We start from the raw sequence: 24,531 nt of genomic DNA, 5'->3' as shown, positions 1-24,531 counted from the left end.
GCCTTACTGGTGCTGGGCAACTTCTCATTTAATCCTCACAACTACACTATAAGGTCATCATCCCGTTCTAAAGATGAGGAAGTTCAAGTCTAAGGGTAGTTAGGTACTGTCCAATTTCTGGGAAGCTGGTGGAACCAGGATGTGGCTCTGGGTCTGATTCCTAATTCTTTCTCCTTTACCATTAATCTTGGATTATTCATTTCTTTAAATCAGAAGAGGCAAAAATACAAGAGTATTGACCTTTCCCTAGTACAGGATTCTTCCACCTCAAAACTATTGACATTCGGGGGCCAGATAATCATTTACTGGAGTTTCCCAGATGGCGCTAGTGGTAAAAAAAATCCACCTGCAAATGCAGGAGACCCAAGAGATGTGGGTTCAATCCCTGGGTCAGGAAGATCCCCTGGAATAGGAAGTGGTACCCACTCCAATATTCTTGCCTGGAAAATTCCATGGGCAGAGGAGCCTGGTGGGCTAATAAGTCCATGGGGTTGCGAAAGTCGGACACAACTGAGTGAGCACACAATCATTTATTTGTTGGGTGTTGGGGAGCTGTCCTGTGCATTTTATTAGTAGGATATTTAGCAGCATCCCTGGTCTGCCCACTAGATAGATGCCTGTGGTACTCACCCCTGCCACCTCCCCAGTATTGCCACATGTTGCCTGGAGAACCAAGTGGAAGAACCAGGGAGAGTTTAGCCAACATTGTGTCTTCCTGGAAAGCAGCAGCCCTTCCATCTCTGATGCCACCACCCTCCCAGATTTCAGGAGTTCCTGGGAAGTTTTGTTTCTGTGTTGAGTGTACTCGGAGAGCTGTGGCAGTCATTGCCAAGATCTAATTTTAGAACATTTTCATCACCCTCCAAAGAAACCTTCTGTTATTGATTTCTGATTCATTCCAGTGTGACTGGACAACGCACATGGTCTGATTTCATTCCTCTTTGAGGTCTGTTCTATGGCCCCAGGGGTTTCCTGGAGGACATTTTGTGTGCCCCTGAGGAAAAGCATGTTCTGTCTGGTCGACTGAAGAATTCTGTGGAGAAGTGTGAGGTCTTGTTGGTTTTCAGTGTCGTTTGTTCCTCGTGTTTCCTCCCCGATCCGCAGCCTCATTATTCTGCCCATTATTGAAAATGGAGTATTAAAGCCTCTAACTCGTATTATTTAAATGTTTCTCCTTTCAGTTCCGTTGGTTTTGCTTCATGTATTTTCTGGCTCTGTTTTTGGTGCATATATTATGTCTTCCTCATTTCTTTGTCTTTAAGAATACTTTTTATCTTAAATCCTATTTATTTGTCTGAGATGAGTATAGTCACTCCAGCTGTCTTTATTTTGGGTATATTAAAAAAGAAAAAGCCTCCTGGGTTAATCTGATATGCAGTCAGGATTGGGTGTCCTTGCTCTTGGAAGATAAATAAGAAGCTGAAGATTGATGTTCTGTCTTTAAAGTCAGCCCAGGGCTACCGGGAGATAATATCCATGGGATTATGTGATTCCTGTGACTGGTGTTGAAAGCATCATAGAAACCTCTGGATGCCTCAGTGAAAACCTTTCCTGGAGCAAAATTTGGGGTGGGTTAAGTACTGTTATTTTGGAAACAGTTGCTTTCAGGTTACATCATGACAGACAGAGAATGTTCTCTTGCTCAACCTTTCAGGGAAGCCAGAGGCCACCTCCCTGTCTGTGCTTTTTTTTTTTTTTTAATTTTTGACCATGCCACTTGGTTTGTAGGATCTTAGTTTCCCCACCAGGGATCGAGCCCACTCCTCCTGCGTTGGAAGTCTGGAGTCTTAACCACTGGACCACCAGGGAAGGCCTCAGTATGTGCCCTGCTGTGCCCTGTTGACACAGCCCAACAAAGGATTATACCTGCTGTGCCTGAGTCAAAGTCCTGTTGTCTGTGGGTGTCACACCACATTTAACCCTCACATCATAGACCTTTCTATGGGCTCTTTGTAGGCATTATTGCAACAATTAAGGAGACGAGACTCTGAGTTCCAGGGTTGCTCTGTGGATGTGGATGTGTTGCTATTGTTCAGTTGCTAAGTAGTGCCCGACTCTTTGCGACCCCATGGACTGCAGCACGCCAGGCTTCCCTGCCCATCACCAACTCCTGGAGTTTGCTCAAGTTCATGTCTGTTGAGTCGGTGATCCCATCTAACCATCTCATCCTCTGTCACCCCTTTCTCCTTTTGCCTTCAATCTTTCTCAGAATCAGGGTCTTTTCCAATGAGTTGGCTCTTTGCATCGGGTGGCCAAAGTATTGGAGCTTCAGCTTGAGCATTAGTCCTTCCAGTGAATATTCAGGGTTGATTTCCTTTAGGATGGACTGGTTTGACCTCCTTACAGTGGATGCATGGGAGCAAGTCAGAGGGGCTGTCAGACACTGACTTCTGGAAAGCTAATGAGTAATAAGCTTTCTCTTCACAAATCTGAGGGTAAAGACTGCACAGCAATGAGGGGCTTTTAAAAAGGGAAACTTCACAGTTTGTCAGGGGTCCTGAGGGCAGGTGAGGATGAAGGCTCTCAAAAGCAAAACCTTCTTTTGGCAAAGATGACTGTCACTGCCCAGCAAGATGGAAGGTGATGGAGAACGGACTCTTCTTTATTCATTTTTATACAAACAGTTTTTAATCAAAACTGTCTTTGATTCTCACATCCCCTCACTTTTTTTTTTTTTTTTGAAGTCTTCTTTTTAAGGTGAAAACTAATCTATCTGTATCCATTCCCACATCTGTTCTTAATCCCAGGGACTCTGATCATTGTCAGGAAGTTGTTCCTCTAAGCAATGAAAAGCCTCTGGAGGCTGTTATCTGACCCACATTTAGTTAGTATCATTTTTGAGCTGTTTTTTCCTCTCAAGGTTTGTCTCTAGAAGAATCAGTTGGGGATGTCTTGGTTTCCTGCTTATAGTCTCTGGAATTTGCATTCCAGCACCTTTCCGCACAAACATATGTTTATACACATATGTACGTTCATTATTAGTAGCCGAAATAAGTAACCTGATAGAACCTTTGGGTTGTAAACTAATGTCCTGATTCCAAATGTGCTAACTTCTTTTTTGCCTCTTTATTGTCATTTTAAATAATAAGATTATTCAAAGGGCAGTGGCAGGCAATTAGAATTCCCTCTTCGTTTAGTGCTTTTTTCCCCTTAAAAGCCCAAAGAACATTATAGACGTGGCTCTCTTCAGTTCCTCCAGGGCTTTTGGGGAGTGGGGAGGATATGTCCTTGACTTACAGAGCCTTGTAATATTCTTGTGAGTCCATAAAAATTTTCTTTATAAAAAGCAAATCTGACACTTCACTTTTTTTCATGGAAATGTCTGCTGGCTCCCAGGATAGGTGTCCAAACTCCTGCCTGTGTCTCGCTCAGCCTTCCCTTCTGCCGTATCCTATGTTCTGGATGCCCTGGCTTCTCCCAAGTCTCGCTATAAACCACAGCTTGTCTCAGTTCACATCATTTATTTCGGCTAGAGTGCCTTTCCCTCTTCTTTTTCACCCACACACTTCTCCTGATTGTTCATGTTGTTGTTCCGTCGCTAGGTCGTGTCCGACTGTTTGCAACCCCATGGACTGCAGCGCACCAGGCTCCTCTGTCCTCCACTGTCTCCCAGAGCTTGCACATTCATGTCTGTTGAGTTGATGATGCTATCTAACCATCTCATACCCACATGTGATTCTTCATACCCAAATAAAATAGCGCTGTGTTGTACCGTGCTCCCTGGTCCCCTAGGTTGCATGGGTTGTGTTCTTTTTCTAAATTTGTCTTATACTCTGGCCATCCCCCACATATTTTTTTTCTTAAAGTATAGTTGATGCATAGTGTTTCAGGTGTGCAGCAAAGTGATTCAGTTATACATTTATATGCATTATATTCTTTTTCAGATTCTTCTCCCTTTTCCCTTATCAGATTCCTGCTACATATCTCATTAGGTTATTACAAGATATTGAATATAGTTCCCTGTGCTGTATTCCCTTGTTTTTTTTCTATATAGTAGTATGTATCCATCACCCACATATTGATTGAGAATGCACTGCTGGGCAGAAGTGTTTGGAACTAATAGTAATAATTATGATAATAGCAATCTCTAATGCTGTGTGATAATCCTCTACAATACAGTCTAACACTAAGTACTACATGCTACTGAATTTTATAGTGTAATATCAAATAATAATAGCTAATATGTAATATATATGATAGTAGCTAGTAGAATATGAACTATCATAGCTAATAGCATGTTCTAGACAAAGTTCTAAGCAATTATTGTCTTGTCTCATTTAATCCCCTTAGCAGCCCAGCAAGAGAGGTACTGTTCGTATCTCTTGTTTCCTGATAAGGAAATGGAGGCAAAGAGAGGTGAAATATTTTCTGTACATCACATAGCGGTCCCAAAGCACTTGATTCAGTATTTGAACCCAGGCAGGCTGACATGAAACCCTGCATTAACTAACTGTGTATTAGAGTGTTGAAAGGTAAATGCTTATAGAGCTTATATAGTTCTTATCTTATCTCATTGTAGTATCTATTTATTGTCCTTTTCTCCCTCTTCTTCTAGGCTAGTGCTCTTAGTGAGGGACTAATGCTAGCTAGAAGTTATGTTTGATTCTCTTTGCAACCTTCACATCCTACGTGTGCCACAAAGAGACTCTAAGAATTAATGTTAGTGTAACCAATAACTGAAGAGTGAGACCTTAGTTGGGCTTCCCTGGTGGCTCAGTGGTAAAGAATCTGCCTGCCAATGCAAGAGACTCAGGAGACACAGTTTGATCCCTGGGTCGAGAAGATCCCCTGGAGGAGGAAATGACAACCCACTCCAGTATTCTTGCCTGGAGAATCCCATACAGAGAGGAGCCTGGCAGGCTGCAATCCATAGGGTCACAAAGAGTCAGACATGACTGAGCACGCATGCGCATATGCACAAGGACTTAGATGGCATAAATGGTTTCCATTTGACTTTTCTCAGGACCATCCATATGTGTGAAGAAGAGCAGTTTGTAGAACCATGAACCATGTTAGGGAAGGGAGAGTATTATCAGATCCCCACTAGATATTGCATTGGACTGTATTCTCTACATGCAGAATCTCACACTGAAACCTGTGCTGTCTTAATGCCCCCTTTACTGGTGGGGTTTTTAGACTGGTGAACGACAAGTAAATCCATGGTCTCAGCTATCATGCGGCAGAATTGGGAGAGAAACTCAGACGTCCGCTACCCTAAGCCCTTCTGACCTCTTTTGTTGTTGTTCAGTCATTCAGTCGTGTCTGACTCTTTGTGATCCCATGGACTGCAGCACGCCAGGCTTCCCTGTCCTTCACCAACTCCTGGAGCTTGCTCAAACTCATGTCCGTTGAGTCGGTGATACCATCCAACCATCTCATCCTCTGTTGTCCCCTTCTCCTCCTGCCTTCAATCTTTCGCAGGATCGGGGTCTTTTCCAGTGAGTCAGCTCTTTGCATCAGGTGGCCACAATATTAGAGCTTTAGTTTCAGCATCAGTCCTTTCAATGAATATTCAGAGTTTATTTCCTTTAGGATTGACTGGTTTGATCTCCTTGCAGTCCAAGGGACTCTCAAGAGTCTTCTCCAACACCACAATTCAAAAGCATCAATTCTTCGGCACTCAGCTTCTTTGTGGTCCAACTCTCACATAACTGTTGGAAAAGCCATAGATCTGACTATATGGACCTTTGTCAGCGAAGTAATATCTCTGCTTTTTAATACACCGGCTAGGTTTGTCATAGTTTTTCTTCCAAGGAGCAAGCGTCTTTTAATTTCATGGCTGCAGTCACCATCTGCAATGATTTTGGAGCCCAAGAGAATACTGTCACTGTTTCCATTGTTTCCCCATCTATTTCCCATGAAGTGATGGCACTGGATGCCATGACCTTCATTTTTTGAATGTTGAGTTTTAAGCCAGCTTTTTCACTTTCCTCTTTCACTTTCATCAAGAGGCTCTTTAGTTCCTCTTTGCTTTCTGCCATAAGGGTGGTATCATCTGCATATCTGAGGTTATTGATATTTCTTCCTGGAATCTTGATTCCAGCTTGTGCTTCTTCCAGCCCAGCATCTCTCATGATGTAATCTGCATATAAGTTAAATAAACAGGGTGACAATATACAGCCTTGACATACTCCTTTCCCACTTTTGAACCAGTCTGTTGTCCCATGTCCAGTTCTAACTGTTGCTTCTTGACCTGCATATAGGTTTCTCTGGAGACAGGAAAGGTGGTCTGCTATTCCCACCTCTTTAAGAATTTTCCACAATTTGTTGTCATCTACACAGTCAAAGGTTTTAGTGCAGTAAGAGAAGCAGAAGTAGATGTTCTTCTGGAATTCTCTTGCTTTTTCTATGATTCAGCGGCCATTGGCAATTTGATCTCTAGTTCCTTTCTAAATCCAGCTTGAAGATCTGGGAGTTCTCAGTTCATGTACTCTTGAAGCCTAGCTTGGAGAATTTTGAGCATTATTTTGCTAGCATGTGAAATGAGAGCAATTGTGCGGTAGTTTGAACATTCTTTGGCATTACCCTTCTTTGAGACTGGAATGAAAGCTGACCTTTTCCAGTCCAGTGGTCACTGCTGAATTCTCCAAATTTGCTGGCATATTGAGTGCAGCCCTTTCACAGCATCATCTTTCAGGATTTGAAATAGCTCAGCTGGAATTCCATCACCTCCATTAGCTTTGTTTGTAGTGATGCTTCCTAAGGCCCACTTGACTTCACACTCCAGGATGTCTGGCTCTAGGTGAGTGATAACACCATTGTGGTTACCTGGGTCATTAAGATCATTTTATATAGTTCTGTGTATTCTTGCCACCTCTTCTTAATATCTTCTGCTTCTGTTAGGGCTATACTGTTTCTGTCCTTTATTGTGCCCATCTTTGCATGAAATGTTCCCTTGATATTGCTAATTTTCTTGAAGAGATCTCTAGTATTTCCCATTCTATTGTTTTCCCTTATTTCTTTGCATTGTTCACTGAGAAAGGCTTTCTTTTCTCTCCTTGCTATTCTTTAGAACTCTGCATTCAGATGGGTATATCTTTCCTTTTCTCCTTTGCCTTTTGCTTCTCTTCTTTTCTCAGCTATTTGTAAGGCCTCCTCAGATAACCTTTTTGCATTTCTTTTTCTTGGGAATGGTTTTGATCACTGCCTGCCGTGCAATGTTATGAACCTCTGTCCATAGTTCTTCAGCCACTCTGTCTATCAGATCTAATCCCTTGAATCTATTTGTCACTTCCACTGTATAATCATAAGGGATTTGATTTAGGTCATACCTGGCTATCCCCAAGGTTATATACCTCCTATTCTTATTATAAAAGAGGAAATGTTTATCTCTGTCGTACCATGTGTAAAATAGACAGACATTAGGAAATAGCTATATAGCACAGGGAGCTCAGCTTGGTGCTCTGTGATGACCTAGAGGGGTGGAGAGGGGGAGGGGAAGACTCAATAGAGAGGGGATATATGTATACATATAGCTGATTCACTTTGTTGTACAGCAGAAATGAATACAGCATTGTAAAGCAATTACACTCCAATAAAAAAGAGATGTTTAGAAAGAATTTTCTATTTGAATTTTCTTGCAAAGCTATTTCAACTACATGCCCTCTTTCTATATTCGTGGTCCAGTTAGCGTGTGGTCTTTTGCTCTCTCCGCTTCCTAGTGTGTATCTCTGAAACAGCCAAGATGGCATTTTAAGAAATAACACATTGTCATATCTGATCAATAAAACAGTGGAGTCCACCCAAGTAGTCATGTGGAGCTGAACTGCTGGAACAAGCAAAGGGCATTTTGCTCGAGCAATAATGAATCTGCAAAGGCTTGGCTTCCCAGGCCTGGGTTTGGCTTGCTGGGCTGTTTGTCACGTGCATTTGGACTACAATATAAAAGGCCTGTTTCTCTCCCTCCCAGACTTCTAAGAGAATCCAACAATATATTGCTTTTTAAAAGTCTGTTATTTTTATGAGGCTGTTTTTGCTTTCTCACCCCCAGCCACGAAGTCATTTTTGACTTTTAAAAGGAACAGTTTGACTTTTTACAGAATGAACCAGGGGACTGAATATAGCAACAACTGCAGATCCATTACTTTCTGTAAAGTTTTTAGCGAGTGGTGGACACATGTGGGTATTTACTTTGGGAGCTATGGAGTGTGTGTAATGACTCAAACTGTGTGAATTTTATAATTTGATTTCTTTTCTAATTTATACTTTACTGTAGGATTTATAGTTCCCACACCTTTCATGTGAGTGGAATGGCACCTATCTCATAGCACATTCCTTATGAGAAATAGGGTTTAATTTTTTTTTTAAATTAAAGAAACAGTACTGGGTACTTTTACTGATGTGAGAAGCAAGTTCATTTTGACCACCTTTCATTTCTTCTGTTACTACATTGTTCTTGAGCTTCCCAGGTGCCTCAGTGGTAAAAAATCTGCCTGCCATTGAAGAAGACTTGGGTTCGATCCCTGGGTCAGGAGAATCCCCTGGAGAAGGGAATGGCAACCCACTCCAGTATTCTTGCCTGGGGGGAATTCCATGGACAGAGGAGCCTGGCGGCTACAGTTCATGGGGTCACAAGAGTTGGACACGACTTAGCGAGTAATTAACAACACTGTTCCTGAGTCCTGCCCTTTGCGTATGCGGGTCCCTCCACTTGGAACAGCCTTCTCTCCACAGTCCCCCAACACTGAAGGCTCATCCACGGCATAGCTATCACCTGTGTATCCTCGTTCTTTGCGGAATGACATAGTTGGTGAATTACTATTAGTGGAATGCATAACTAAGACCTTAACTGCCTGAGCATCACATCGGTTTGCACCTGGCTGTGTGTCTCCGCTGAGGCTGACTGTCCTTTGAGAAGGCTTTTCTGACATCAGCTCGTTCCCCAATTTGAGATTAGGTGTCCTCTAGCTCCCCCATCAGAGCACTCACGGCACTGCATGCAGAGGCTCATTGACCAGCCTGCTAATCCCATCAGTTAGAGAGTGCTGTTGAATCTCCGCACAACTGACTCAGGGCCTGACAGATAGTAGGATGCTCAGAAACATTTTGTTCTTTGCCAAGTTCAGTTCAGTTCAGTTCAGTCGCTCAGTCGTGTCCGACTCTTTGTGACCCCATGAACTGCAGCACGCCAGGCCTCCCTGTCCATCACAAACTCCCGGAGTTCACTCAGACTCACGTCCATCGAGTCGGTGGTGCCATCCAGCCATCTCATTCTCTGTCGTCCCCTTCTCCTCCTGCCCCCAATCCCTCCCAGCATCAGGGTCTTTTCAAATGAGTCAACTCTTCGCATGAGGTGGCCAAAGTACTGGAGTTTCAGCTTTAGCATCGTTCCTTCCAAAGAACACCCAGGACTGATATCCTTTAGAATGGACTGGTTGGATCTCCTTGCAGTCCAAGGGACTCTCAAAGTCTTCTCCAACACCACAGTTCAAAAGCATCAATTCTTCAGTGCTCAGCTTTCTTCACAGTCCAACTCTCACATCCATACATGACTACTGGAAAAACCATAGCCTTGACTAGATGGACCTTTGTTGGCAAAGTGATGTCTCTGCTTTTGAATATGCTATCTAGGTTGGTCATAACTTTCCTTCCAAGGAGTAAGCGTCTTTTAATTTCATGGCTGCAGTCACCATCTGCTGTGATTTTAGAGCCCCCCCCCCACCTATTTGCCATGAAGTGATGGGACCAGATGCCATGATCTTACTTTTCTGAATCCTGAGCTTTAAGCCAACTTTTTCACTAAGAGAGAGCAGTAAAGAAAGAAATGTTGGCCCCTTGAACTCTGTTTTGTATTATGCTCAGGTAAAGTGTAAATCCTTAAAAAACGGATAGACCTGGTTAAGAGTTTAAGAATTCTTAATGAGCTTGGTTTTTGTTGTTGTTGTTGTTGTTGTTGTTTTTGTGAAAATGACTGCTGTTTGAATATGAGCTCACAGCTTTTTTAAAAAGAATTATTTATTTACTTGGGTGTACTGGGTCCTGCTGCAGCACAGGATCTTCAGCTGCATCGTGCAGACTCTGAGTTGACACACGTGGGATCCAGTTCCCTGACCAGGAAGCTCTGTGACTCTTTGCTGGGCCCCAGATGTTACCCATAGGAAGATGGGAGTCCTTACTCTGAGAGGGTGACAACCCGATGACACTGGGGTGTCTCTTGGTTCCCTCTCTCGTTCTGACATGATCTCCAAACACTGGTCCGAGGGCTATGGCCTTCCTGCATTTTGGATGCTAATGTAGCTTTCCCTTTAGGGCGATGGTGAGTAGAGGTTATTGCAGATTTGTTTATGTCCTTTCTGGTTAAAAAAAAAAAAAAAAGTTGACAATTTTGTTATTCCTTCATCCACTTCCACCTAGTTTATTTTTTGTTAAAATGTTCTATTTTACTGATCCGTCAAGTCCAGAGCTGTGACAGGCTCTAAAAGGAAGGGGAGGGCTCAGATCAGGAAATAATCCAGCCCCCTGGGGAGCCCCCAGCCCTGTCTTGCTGCTGGTGAAAGCTGCTGCTTTGGAAAGTTCACGGTGCAGGCCCCTGAAGCGCGGCGGATTCAAGTGTTCAGTGGGATGGAGTCGCCCAGCTGGCCTCTGTCAGGCGGTTTTAGCCATAGAGAGTCTTCTGCTTCCGCCAGGGTCTGCTGAGTGTCTTGCTGAAATCTTCCCTTCATGGAAATGGGGGTGAGCTGGGGACAACCAGACTTTGTCCAGGACTCCTCTGAGCCCCTGGGGACCATGCAAGCAGGGAGCTGTTGTCAGCCTCGGGCTTCTCTCTGAGCCTCTGCCAGATGCTCGGAGGGCTGCCCGTGATCCGCGCTGCGGTGCCTGAGCAGGCGTCTGCCGGTGCAGATGTAAATCATAACAGGACTTGCTCCCTGACAGAGAAGGTAGCCGAGCATCACTGACAAGCCAAGGAGTCTCAGTAGTGATTCCTGAAGATGGTGCAGGGCCAGGGCCAAAGAGCTGGTTAATTGAGTGGTAGCTAATTCACGTACAGTTGTTTTCATTCTCTGTCTTTGTCTAGTCCTTTGGAGCTGGCTTGAGCCTTAGAAGTGTCTAAGGAGGCAGGAGAATAGATGTCAGTTCAGTTCAGTCGCTCATTAGTATCTGACTCTTTGTGACCGCATGGACTACAGCACCCTAGGTCCCTGTCCATCACCAACACCTGGAGCTTGCTCAAACTCATGTCCATCGAGTCAGTGATGCCATCCAGCCATCTCATCCTCTGTTGTCCCCTTCTCCTCCTGCCTTCAGTCTTTCCCAGCATCATGTTTTCCAGTGAGTCGGTTCTTCTCATCAGAGAGCCAAAGTATTGGAGTTTCAGCTTCAGCATCAGTCCTTTCACTGAATATTCAGGGTTGATTTCCTTTAGCATTGACTGGTTTGATCTCCTTGCAGTCCAACAGACTCTCAAAGAGTCTTCTTCAACACCACAGTTCCAAAGCACCAATTCTTCAGCTCTCAGCTTTCTTTATGGTCCAACTCTCACATTCATACATGAATCAATAATTAAAGTTTGAGCCTTCACTCTGTTGATCAGCAGTGTCAGGCACCTTCATTTCTGGGCCTCAGTTTTCTTATCTGTAAAATGGGTTTTGTGAGAAGTAAATGGGACGGTTGCCGTAAAGCATAGAGCACAGTGCTCAGCCCAAACTAAGCATTCGCTCAATGCTAGCTGTGATTACCCAGCCCAGTCTCTCCTTTTCTAGGATCATTAGTATATTCAGTGAGTATTGATTAGGTTCCTATGATAGCCACTGTACATTCACACTCCTTGAAGAGTGGTGAATGAGGGCCTTTCCTGGTGGTCCAGGGTCTAAGACTCCAAGCTCCCAATGTAGGGGGCTCAGGTTTGATCCCTGGTTAGGGAACTAGATCCCACATGCTGCCTCTAAAAGTTCACACGCTGCAACTAAAGATCTCACATGCCGCAACGAAGACTGAAGATCTCCAGGGCCGCAGCTAAGACCCAGCACAGCCAAATAAATAGTAAGCAAAATAAATATTTTAAAAAATAATAAAAAGAAAAACAATAGAGAAATTTAATTTAAAAAAGTGATGAGTTAAAGTGTCCAAGTGTGTGTGTATGTGCATCAAACAGCTCAGCACAAAGCCAGTGACGTTCCTCCTGCACAGGAAAAGAAAGCAGAGTAAGGGCTAACTTGCCTGAGGCTGGGGATCGAGGTTTCCACTGTAGAAACTGGTTAAGGAGGCTTTAGTAAAGTGGAGTGAGGCTTGCTGGCCCTTAAGAGAAAGGCATTCCAAGCAGAGGGTGCTGCAGGCTGCACGGGGCCTCAGACGGGTGCTGGGAGGCCAGCATCGCTGGAGCACGAACGTTGGGCATCAGATCGGAGGGGTTCCTTGGAGCCGCCTGATGCTGTGATGGGAGCTGTAGGCGTTCCTAAAGTGTTGGGAGGACATGGACGTTCTGAATAGGGGAGTGATGTGTTGAGTTTATAGAGAGGCTCTGAGGTGAGATGTCAAAGCCCATGGGCAGCCTTTCTTCCCTGACTGCTGAGAAGGCGATGGGAACAAGGCTGCCTGAGCCTCTGATTTGAGCGTCTGTTGCTGGGCCTCAGCTCTGACAGGTATTGCTGTGGTGTCTGCTTACTGGTCACTTTCTATTTCCCACATCTCTTCTATGTTTACTGGAATTCTTCTCCCTCATTGATACATGTATTCAGTAGTTATGGGTTCAACAGATTTTGGGGTTGCAATCCAATACTACTGCTGTTAGTTTTGTTGCTCAAGTTGTTCTAACTTTGGCCATTGGGAGCTCTTGCAGGTTCACTCCTGTGACCTTTTGACATGCCTCCATTGTATTTTGAACACTTATTTACTTTCTTTCCAGGTTTATCTTGTCTCCCCCCACCCCCGAAATGAACCATTTATTCAAGGAGCCCTGGTTCTCTTGATTGGATAACGGGTATTTAGAAACCAAGATCTAGGTGCTGGCTTTGCTTATGGCTATAGGGGTTTGGTGATGGACAGGGAGGCCTGGCGTGCTGCGATACATGGGGTCACAAACAGTCGGACATGACTGAGCGACTGATCTGATCTGATCTGATAGGGATTGTGCTACTTCTGGTCTTTCTTAGCAGATGGAGCTAGGAAATATATGTATGTACATTAACACACACATGTATCTTTCTACCTGTCTACCTTTACAAACCTTGAGTTCATAGTGATACCTTCAGTTCCAGTCCAAAGCCTCAGGGTTTATTTCAGTCTTCTCACTTGCTTTATTTGTAATTTCCTCCTCTGACAGTAAGAAACCTTGCTCTTGTTATCTGTAATATACTTACCTATTTGTTCAACGCTAGTACACACAAAAGGCTGTTGCAGAATTGCTGATTCATACCCCTGTGAGAAACAAATATAACTAGAGTATTTGTGAACAATTCTTTTTTTCTTTAGCCTTATAGAATCCAGGCAAAATAATGTTTTCTTGCTGCTGCTAAGTTGCTTCAGTCATGTCTGACTCTGTGTGACCCCTTAGATGGCAGCCCGCCAGGCTCCTCCGTCCCTGGGATTCTCCAGGCAAGAACACTGGAGTGGGTTGCCATTTCTTTCTCCAATGCATGAAAGTGAAAAGTGAAAGTGAAGTCGCCCTGTCGTGCCCAACTCTTAGCGACCCCATGGACTGCAGCCCTACCAGGCTCCTCCGTCCGTGGGATTTTCCAGGCAAGAGTACTGGAGTGGGGTGCCATTGCCTTCTCCGAATGTTTTCTTAGGCTAGTTCTTTTCTTCCCTTACCTCCTTCAGTCTGTTGCTTATTCATCTATAATATAGTTATGTTCATTTGTTGCTATTTATGTTTCATTTTAATTCCTCCTCCCCCAGCACACGTATCAACTTCAATTGTTTACTTTTTGAGTACGTAGAATATTATCATGGTTCTAAGAGTCAGAGCTATACAAATAGACCCAGAGAAGTGTCGCCTTCTCATTCTGGCTACCTCATTCCATTTCCATTTCCCCATCCTTTCCAGCCCTTTACCACCTACCTGCTGTAGGGATCCAGTCTCTTTAGTCTCTGATTCATCCTTCCTATACTTCTTTTGCGCAGATAAACCAATACTTGAATGTTTTCTTAGATCCCCTTTTTATGCCATACAGAGTGGATACAGTGCTAGAGATACTATTTTGCACTTTGCTTTATTCACTTAACAGTATATCCTGGAGATCACTTCATATCAATTCATAGATATGAACTCCTTAAAATTTGATTATCAGAAAAAAAAATTTAACAACCCAAGGATTAATTTTAAAATCCCGTAAGCCTAAGTGATGATGCTGATGCTGATAATAAATAGCATAAGCTCTACCATTAAACGAGTACCTACTCTATGGCATGCTCTGGGCTAAGCATTTTATACAGATTATTGCACTGAGTCCTTCCTAGAGCCCAGTGAGATTTACATACTGATGAGGAAACTAAGCTCAGTAATTTTTAGAAGCCTGCGCAGGTTATGAAGCATAGAACCACAATTTGAACTCAGGACACTCTCCTAAGTTCATGCTTTGTGAAGAGCACACTCTCACCATTCTAAAATATTAAGGCTAAAACAAAGCCATGTGGGTTTTTAAGTCCTAGATATATCCCAGGCCTTAAAACCCTGTTGATCATGTATCAGCTGCTGCCAAAATTGACATGTTACTGATGGCAGGAACATGAAGGTAATTTACTGCTTGTTTATTCCAAAGAAATGGCCCTTCCTTCCTGAGGACCATGGGTCCTGCCTCTAGACAGGAGACAAGAGGGATGCTAGGTGGGGCCCGCTACCCAGGATGCAGTAGTACATCCCATCTCACCTTGTAATCACAAGCCACAGCAGCCAGCCCTGTGAATGGGAAAGCGCATTGCCCCACAGGGCTGTTTGGCTAGCAGGACACTCCATCAAGCCTGAGTTACAGCAGTTCCTGTTAAAACTGTTTGTACAGCAGGAGTGGAAGAAGGATTTCTTTGGGCAGGAGTCTGGCTTCTGTTGTGAGAAGTGACAGCCTCTGGCAGAGGGGCAGTACAGCGGAGTTGGTTGAGAGCGTGGCTTCTGGGTTCTCAGTGCCAGGGGCCTCACATCAGCATCAGGTTTTCAAGCCTTGTAACCCTGGGCAAGTCACTTCACCTTTTCAGAGCATTTCTGTGACATGATACAACCTATCTTAGGGGCTTCCATGACCATGTTCAGTTTCTATGATTTGCTAGAAGGAATCAGAGAACTCAGCACACAGTCATACTCACGGCTATGATTTATTACAGCAAAAGGAGACAAAGCAAAGCCAACAAAGGGAACAGGTGAAGGAGTGAAGTCAGGGGACACCAAGCCCAGGCTCTCAGAGTCCCTTCCCAAGGCAGGCACATAGGAGGCACTGAATCCCTCCAGCAAAAAGTTTGACATGGTATATGACATGTTTTCTCCCCAGGAAGCTCATTAGAGACTCAGTGCCCAGGGTTTTTACTGGGGTCTGGTCATGCAGGCACCTTCTGCCAACATGTATCAAAATCCCAGACTCCCAGAAGAAAGACAGGGGTTCAGCATACATGCACTGTTTGCATGAATGGTTTGCATGAACAATGAGCCACCCTCAGGAGAAAATGACGCGAACCTTCCCGAAATGCACGTTCCCAGATGCCAGCCAAGCGAGGGCCGACTTTGCAAGCAAACCTTTCTCAGGGTGGCAGCCTTGGGCCTCTTAGGTTAATAACACTTTTCTGCTCACCGGCCTATAGGGTGGTTGCTGGGTGGATTAAATGAGATGATGTAAAGCGCTGGACACACTGGCTGGTTAGTAAACACTCAGCAAGTGTAGACGATTACTTTGAGAGTTCAGGGTATGAATTCCGAGTGGTTCTTTAGCACCTTAGAGCAAGCTCCAGCCATAATCCATCCGCTCACCTGTTCATTCCTTTGTTCGGCACATTTTGATTGCACCTTCCTGGCTCAGGGGCTGTGTCTGGGCTCCTTGGGACTTTGGTAGCAGTGGATGAGTCACCCCCTTCCTGGAGAATGATGCATGTGGGTTTCCATTCTGGCTGGGTTTTGGAAGTGGCTGCTGGTGGTAAGAAACTCTGGGGATTTCAAGGTAGATGTGAACAGACCCTGTTGCACCCTCCAAGTTAGCGGCTTGGGTACGCAGTGCTCAGAAAACTTATCCTTCTGACATCTCTCTTGTTTATCTTGTTTGTCCTCCTGCAGCCAAGGCTAAGTCGAAATGTGGCCCGACCTTCTTCCCATGTGCCAGCGGCGTCCACTGCATCATCGGCCGCTTCCGGTGTAACGGGTTTGAGGACTGTCCAGATGGCAGCGACGAAGAGAACTGCAGTAAGTGCTGGGGGCCCTGCATCCTGGCCACTCTCATCTTTGGGCTTCTTACACCACAGCCTAGCACCTTTTCTGTTGTTACCTGGAATCAACTCGTTACCATTCTTTCTTATGTGTATGTATAGAGGCCCAGCTACCATTTATCAGGGTCTCAGCTATGTGCACTGGGCCTGGACCATAGCTTGTTTTCAGTTCTGACGATTGCTCTGAGAATGTGGGCATGTGATCGCCATCCACAGATCAGAATGTGAAGCACAGAGGGGTCAGTGGATACATCCAGAGTCACACAGCTTATCAGGAGCAGAGCCAGTTCTAGGCCTATTCAGACCCTCATCTGATTGACTCTCCCACTCATCACCCATGTTTAGGTGCTTGCTTTCCTTCTCACTTTGAATTCTTTTTAAAAAAAAAAATGTGTGTATATTAATAATATATACACTATAAGAATCTCTTCTCCTTTAGTTGTTAAGTCGTGTCCGACTCTTGTGACCCCATGGACTGTAGCCCACCAGGCTCCTCTGTCCATGGGATTCTCCAGGCAAGAATACTGGACTGTGTTGCCGTTTGCTTCTCCACTGTAAGAATATGCTTTTGCAAGCTGCTGTATGATCCGGAAGTCCCGCTCCTGGGCATATATCTGGAGAATACTCTAATTTGAAAAGATACATGCATCTCAGTGTTCATAGCAGCGGTCACAATGGGGAAGCAGTTACGTGTCCACCCACAGATGAACGGATAAAGATGTGGTATATCTACACAATGGAACATTACCCTGCAATAGGAAAGCATGAAATAATGTCATCTGTAGCAAATGTGGGTGGACTCATATTATCATATGAGTGATATCATATGAGAGATTATCGTACTAAGTGAAATCAATCAGAAAGAGAAAGACAGATACCATGCAGTATCAGCTATATGCAGCATCTAAGATATGACACAAATGGATTTGTCTACAAAACACTCACAGAAAACAAACATGGTTACCAAAGGGGAAAGAGGGTGGGAGAGGGATAAGTTAGGAGTTTTATGATTAGCAGATACAAACTACTCTATATAAAATAGATAAATAACAAGATCTTACTGTATAGCAAAGGGAACTATATCCAATATTTTTAATAAGCCATAATGGAAAAGAATATGGAAAAGAACATATGTGTATGTATATATGTACGTATGAATCACTTTGCTGTACACCAGAAACTAATACAACATTGTAAATCAACTGTACCTCAATTTAGAAAAAGAATATGCTCTCAGAAAAATATCCAAACAGTAGAAAGCTAGCGTTTTCCTTGACTTGTGACCACCTCCGATTCTTTTTACCTGCTGTCTAATATTCCATGGCATCAGGAGACAGACACACACGTGAACTCCTCTTGTTCTCTCTACCCCGCCTGCCTCTTGGCAGTCTTGATGTTGGAGCTCACCTCACTACTCCTTGGTCTGCGAACATGCAGTCCCTTCCTGGTCAGCGTCTCTACGTCCAGATTCACACTCAGCAGCTTCAGTGAGTGTCAGGTGTACCTTCCCCGCCTTTCAGACAGCAGTTCGCTTTGTACCTGCTGCTGGTTCCTCTGGTCACGGCTCAGTTTATCCTCTTTCCTTTCCCCCGAAATATTTAGATAGTAGTTGGCTGTGGACAGGCCCACATGTTTACTTTCTGCACTTAAATATTTTAATAACCTTTTTTGCTTCCAATTATTGCAAAAGTTGCAGAATATATTGGGTTCCCTCACCCTCCTGCTCTCTGCCCAGGCACTCCTTCCCAATACAGTCTCATTCTGTCAGCAAAAAAAAAGTTGCAAAATATAGAAAAGTATAAAGAGGAAAGCAAAACTGCCTAGGAAAAAGCCCTGTTAATATGTGGGCTATTTTGTGATAGTTGTCCCCCACTCCATCTATGTTTCTATCTATCTGTCTATCTTCTCTAATATGCTTAATTGAGATGTCCTCTTTATTGTGACCATTTTCTCATGTTATTAATTTTTTTAAAAACAAAAGTTTTAATGACTTTAGTGATTGTTTTGATAAACTGATTTTCTCTTACCCTGTTGCTTCTATTTTAAGTCTTCAAAGAGGAGAGTGACTGTCTCCTGTGTTCTTTATGTCTTTCTGGGGAACAATCATTGCTGTACCCTCCCAAGAGGGACACAGAGTTTATAACTCTCCTGTGTGCCTTCTGTTGCCTTATTTCATCTTCTGAGCCTCAAGTGGCAGAGCTGCGGCAGAGCTGCTAGATTGTCGAATGGTAGTGAAGTGGCTAAAACCCACCTTAGCCAGGAGGGTGCGTGTCATTAACAGGGTCAGGGGCCTGGCTGAGCAAAATGACTTTGGAGCTGGGGTCTGGCCTCAGATTTGTGTTCTGCCCTGGGGAAGCATGAGTCAGGCATCTTACATAATCTGCTTGCACAGTGGCTTTTCTCTAAAATGGGGATGCTGCTGCTGCTGCTGCTGAGTCACTTCAGTTGTGTCCGACTCTGTGTGACCCCATACTGACAGCCTTTTTCCAGGTTTGTTGTGAGGATTAGATGAGATGATATCTGAAAAGTGCTGAGTGTGGTGGGTAGCCAGAGTAATTGACTTTAAAAATGCAAAGTGGCTTAAAGCAAAACTGAGTGATTAAGGGGAAGAGCATGTCTATTAGGATTTTGCCTTTGGTTTTGAATGGCTAAAGACATAGTTCTTTTATACACACATACCTCCAAGATACAGTGGGCTTGATTCCAGACCGCAGCAATAAAGCAAATGTTGCAATAAAGTGAGTCACACGAATTTTTTGGTTTCCCAGTGCATATAAAAGTTATGACTACTCTATGCTGTAGCCTCTGAAGTGTGCATTTGCATTCTGTCTGGGAAGAAAAAGCAATATACCTACCTTAATTTAAAAACACAGAACAAAAAAATTTTAATAGTAACATCAAAGATCACCGATCACTGATCACCAATAACAAATATAATAAAAGAAAAGTTTAAGTTACCAAAATGCGACACAGAAACGCAGAGTGAGCAAATGCTGTTGCAAGGATGGTGGCCACAGACGTGCTCAGTGCAGGGTTACCACACATCTTCAGTTTGTTTAAAAAAAAAATGCAATATCTTCAAAGTGTAATAAAGTGAAGCTCAATAAAACAAGGTGTGCCCATGTTTTACTGAGTCCTTTTGTGAGTATCTGCCTGGTCTCAATTTCCTAGCGTCCACAGGAATCTTATCATCTAAGGAGGGGGGATTCTTTTTATATATCGTTGTGTATACATACATTCTTGGAGAAGGCAATGGCACCCCACTCCAGCACTCTTGCCTGGAAAATCCCATGGACGGAGGAGCCTGGTGGGCTGCAGTCCATGGGGTCGCTAAGAGTCGGACATGACTGAGCGACTTCACTTTCACTTTTCACTTTCATGCATTGGAGAAGGAAATGGCAACCCACTCCAGTGTTCTTGCCTGGAGAATCCCAGGGACGGGGGAGCCTGGTGGGCTGCCGTCTATGGGGTCGCACAGAGTCGGACATGACTGAAATGACTTAGCATACATACATTCTAGAGAGTAATCCAATGGCAATTAAAGTAGGTGTGATGCATTATGGTATGTACATTCTAAATGGTTGCACCATCCTGTGTACTCTCTGCCATAATTAAAGACCCTGTATCATTTAAATGTTTGGATATTGGTCTTCAGTAGTCTAAATGAGTAAATTATATCCATTATCTGTCATTTGAGAAGAGCGATTCTAGTTCCCTACTTGAAAACTGGTAAATGAAAGAATCAAGCATTTATCCTCCCTTTTCATACATGGATTGTGTTTCTGAGTAATTAAATAGCTGACTTAGGAAAGTTCTTTTTTTAATTGAAGAATATCAGCTAATAGAAGAATGAGAGAATTAGAGTATGTCTGTTTTATAACCCTTAATGAAGAAATGGATCTTCAATGGCTACTAAAACCATTAGATGAAAAATTGATAGGGAGTTTCATAATGGATTGGATCCGGCAGAAAAGTTTTGAAACCAGCTGTCAATCTTCTCACAGACGGCTTTGAATCAATATTGCACCTTAGAATGATAAGGAGCGTAGAAACCTTATCACTCTCTGGATCTCTTTATATTATAGTTGTATAGATAGTACATCTGCATACTTAAGAAACCCCAAAAGACAGTGTTCTAATTCTTGCTTTAACTTTTCCAGTATATTTTAAAGAACTCCGGAGGAGAAGACTCATCTACTACAAATATTTACCCAGATATTTACCATTTTGACTGCTCTTGCTTGATTCGTGTTGTTCCAAGTTTTTTTCTCGTATCATTTTCCTTCTGTCTGAAGAACTTCCTTTAGCAATTCTTTTAAAGCAGTATTGCTGGTAACAAATGCTCTTAGTTTTCCTTCATCTGCGAATGTCTTTATTTTACCTGCTTTCCTGAAGGATATTTTTTACTGCATAGAGAATTCTGGGGTCACAGTTCCTTCCTCTACAGCCCTTTTAAAGTGTTGTGCCACTTCCTCTGGCTTCTCTCATTTCCCGTGAGAAAGTTGCAGTTATTTTAAATTGTTTTCCTCTAGAGAACAGACTGTTTTCCTCTAGCTGCTTTGAAGATTTTTTTGGTCTTTAGTTTTCAGCAGTTAGATGATGATATATCTGGGTATGTGGATTTCTTTGAGTTTATCCTGTTAGGGTTCTCTCTGAATCTGTAGGATTTTGTCTATTGCCATACTTAGTACATTTTAAGCTATTGTTTCTCTCTCTTTAATTGAATTGTAGTTGATTTATAGCCCTCTGTCTTTTTTTTTTTTAATGGGATTCTGCTAACAATTTTAGGTCCTTGTAGGTCTGTTCATTTTTTAATCAATCATTTTTCTTTTCATTGTCCAGATTGGATAGATTTTACTACTCTACTCTTCAGCTAAAGTTCGTCAGGTTTCCTTTTTTCTCTGTCATCCCCAGTCTGCTTTAAAGCCCCTACAACAGGGTACTTTTTAAATTTTGGTTACTGTATTTTTTTGTCTTTTTTAATTGAAATGTAGTTTATTTACAATGTTATGTTAATACCTGCTGTATAGCAAAGTGATTCAGTTATATATATATATATTAATACATTCTTTTTTACAATATTTGTTTCCATCATGATTTATCAGAGGATACTGAATATAGTTCCCTGTACTATACAAATAGGACGTTGTTGTTTATCCATAGGCTACATAATAGCTTACATCTGCTAATCCCAACCTCCCACTCCATCCTTCCCCCAACCCTCCCGTTGTTCTCTAGGCCTGTGAGTCTGTTTCTGTTTCATAGATAGGTTCATTTGTGGCCTATTTGAAATTCCACATGTAAGAGATACTTTGTGGTATCTTTCTGATTTACTTCACTTCATATGATAATTTCTGGGTCCATCCTTGTTGCTGCAGATGGCATTATTCCATCCTTTTTATGGCTGAGCAATACTCCATTGTATGCATGCACCACATCTCCTCCACCCATTCCTCTGTTGGTGGACATTTAGGTGGTTTCCATGTCCTGGCTGTTGCAAATAGTGCTGCTGTGAACATAGGGTGCATGTATATTTTTGATTTTTACTGGGTATGTGCCCAGGAGTGGGATTGATGGATTGTATGGTAATTCTGGGCTTCCCTGGTGGCTCCGTGGTACAGAATCTGTTTGCAGGGTGGGAGACCCAGGTTCGATTCCTAGGTCAGGAAGATCCCCTGGAGGAGAGCCTGGCAACCCACTCCCAGTTCTTGCCTGGAGAATTTCATGGATAGAGGAGTCTGGAGGGCTACAGTCTGTGGGGTCAGAAGGAGTCGGACATGACTGAAAGACAGCACACACGTGGTAATTCTATTTTTAGTTTTATGAGGAACCTCCATAGTGATGGTTGTTCAGTCGCTAAGTCGCTAAGCACACCAGGCACCTCAGTCCTCCACTATCTCCCAGAGTTTGTTCAAATTCATGTCTACTGAGTCAGTGATGCCAGCTAACCATCTCATCCTCTGCCACCCTCTTCTCGTTTGGCTTTCAATCTTTCGCAGCATCAGAGTCTTTTCCAATGAGTCACTCTTTGCATCTGGTGGCCAAAGTATTGGTGCTTCATCATCAGTCCTTCCAATGAATATTCAGGGTTGATTTCCTTTAGGATTGACTGGTTTCATCTCCTTGCTGTCCAAGGTACTCTTAAGAGTCTTCTCTAGCACCGCAGTTTGAAATAGTGGCAGTACCAACTTACATTTCATCATTGGTTACTGTATTTTTTCAGTTCTACAATTTTCTTTTGGTTCTTCTTTATATCTTGTGTTTCTTTGCTGAGGCTTTTTATTTTCCATTTGTTTTGAGAGTGTTCATGATTACTTGTTAGAATATTTGTATAATAGCTGCTTTAAAGTCTGTGTCACAAATTTCCAACATCTGCCTTAATTTGGTGTTAGCGTCTGTTGATTATCTTTTCTCATGAGGGTTGAGATTTTCCTGTCTTTTCATATGCCAAGTAAAAAGCTGGATTATATTCTGGCTATTTTGGTCATTATGTATGACACTTTGGGTTTTGTTTAAACCCCATGGAGAAGGCTTATGTTTTTGCTTTAGTGGACAAATGGCCCTGTTGGTCAGGCCTCAAGTTCCTGGCAGCCCTCTGTGGGCTGTGGTTGCAGTTGTTCTCAGACTGTTTTTGCAGTGGCTGCTTGGACCTGTCCTGTGTCTGCACCTTCCAGTGCTCAGTCTGGGAGCTGGGCAGTGGTCTGGGAGCTGGGCGGTGGTCTGGGAGCTGGGCGGTGGTCTGGGAGTTGGGCGGTAGTCTGGGAGCTGGGCAGTGGTCTGGAAGCTGGGCAGTGGTCTGGGAGCTGGGCAGTGGTCTGTTATCACAGTCTGGTGTGCTAATTAGGACAAGACCCATGCATGTCCAGCTTGGGAATCCACTTCAGAATTCAAAAACAACTTTATGGAGTCGCTTTCCTAGGTTCTTCGCTCTCTATGATCTCTCTGATATTTGCCCATTTCTTGGGAGTCTGAGAGGAGTAAAAGAAAGTAGACTTGGGACCCTTTCAGTGCTAGTTCAAATCTTGGTCTTCTTCCCCCAAATTGGTCTGCTCCAGTTTACTTTTCAGAATCTAAAAGTTGCCGCTCCAGGTGTTCTGTCCAGGTTTTCTTCAGCTGCGTTCAGTGGCAGAGCCAGGGTGCCACGTGGTTGCTCTGCCTGATTTGGATGTGGGAACGCCCAGAAGACAGTCTTAGCATTCAAGAAAAGAGACCACCAGACACTGGCCTTCTGAGATGACCCTAGAGGCACACCCAGCCCACTCTATGGTGTTTCTGTCCCCACGCATCCTACCTGAATCTGATCGAGGCTGTAACTGGCTCAGTCAGTTCAGGCTGCTATAATAGAATGCCATACACTGAGTGGCATACATGATAGAAACTTATTTCTCACAGATCTGGAAGTCCAGGATCCGAGTACCAGCATGGCTGGGTTGGTGGTGTGGCCCCCCTTTCTGGCTGTAACCTCACATGGCTTTCTGTGCACTCAGAGAGAGAAATTTCCTCCTCATCTTGTAAGGGTGCTTATCCCATCATGAGAACATCACCCTCTGACCTCATCTAACCCTCAGCACCTCCCAAAGACTCCACCTTCTAATTCCATCTATTTAGGGGTTAGGGTTTCCACATATGAATTTAGGGGGAACATGAACATGCAATTCTTTCTCTTTATTTTTTTACATTTTTTTCTTTTTGGTCATGTGTACAGCATGCGAGGTGCTAGTTCCCTGACCAGGGATTGAACCTGTGCCCCTACATTGGAAGCAAGAGTCTTAACCACTGACCACCAGGGAAGTCCCCAAACATGCAGTTCTTAATACTAACCACTAGTTTAAAAAAATTCAGGGACAGAGGAACATACACATTAGTGGCCCCATGGGTACACAAATCGCCAGATCCGGAATGTGGGACATTCTCCATCACTCAGTTACATCCGCAAATAAATTCTAAAAAAAAAATAATACAGGAAGGGGGAACCTACAGATTCAAAGAGACGAAGAGACAAACCAACCAAATGTAACATATGGATCTTGTTTCAACTCTGATTCAAACAAACCACTGTTTTTAAAAACTTGAGATAGTTGGGAAATCTCTAATTGTGGTTGTGTATCTAGTGATATTAAGGAGTTATTGTTAATTTTTTTAGTTCGAGGGTGACATTCTTAGTTTTTAAAATAGTCTTTATCTTTGATAACTATA

At 43.4% G+C, this 24,531-nt stretch overlaps 1 protein-coding gene across 5 annotated transcripts in view; it reads left to right on the top strand.

The window, feature by feature from the left end:
* LDLRAD3 (low density lipoprotein receptor class A domain containing 3) overlaps window positions 1–24,531 on the top strand; it is a 276,120-nt gene that overhangs the window by 112,700 nt on the left and 138,889 nt on the right. For all 5 annotated transcript variants that reach the window (XM_025266219.3, XM_006062344.4, XM_025266218.3 and 2 more), the window contains one exon: window positions 16,187–16,312. In XM_025266219.3, coding sequence (XP_025122004.1) covers window positions 16,187–16,312 — 126 coding nt within the window. The remainder of the gene's footprint in view (window positions 1–16,186; window positions 16,313–24,531) is intronic.

The sequence above is a fragment of the Bubalus bubalis genome, chromosome 16, assembly GCF_019923935.1.
Source record: "Bubalus bubalis isolate 160015118507 breed Murrah chromosome 16, NDDB_SH_1, whole genome shotgun sequence".
Lineage (NCBI taxonomy): Eukaryota > Metazoa > Chordata > Mammalia > Artiodactyla > Bovidae > Bubalus > Bubalus bubalis.
Note: the sequence above shows the minus strand (reverse complement) of the source record. Positions and strands in the feature narration are given on the sequence as shown.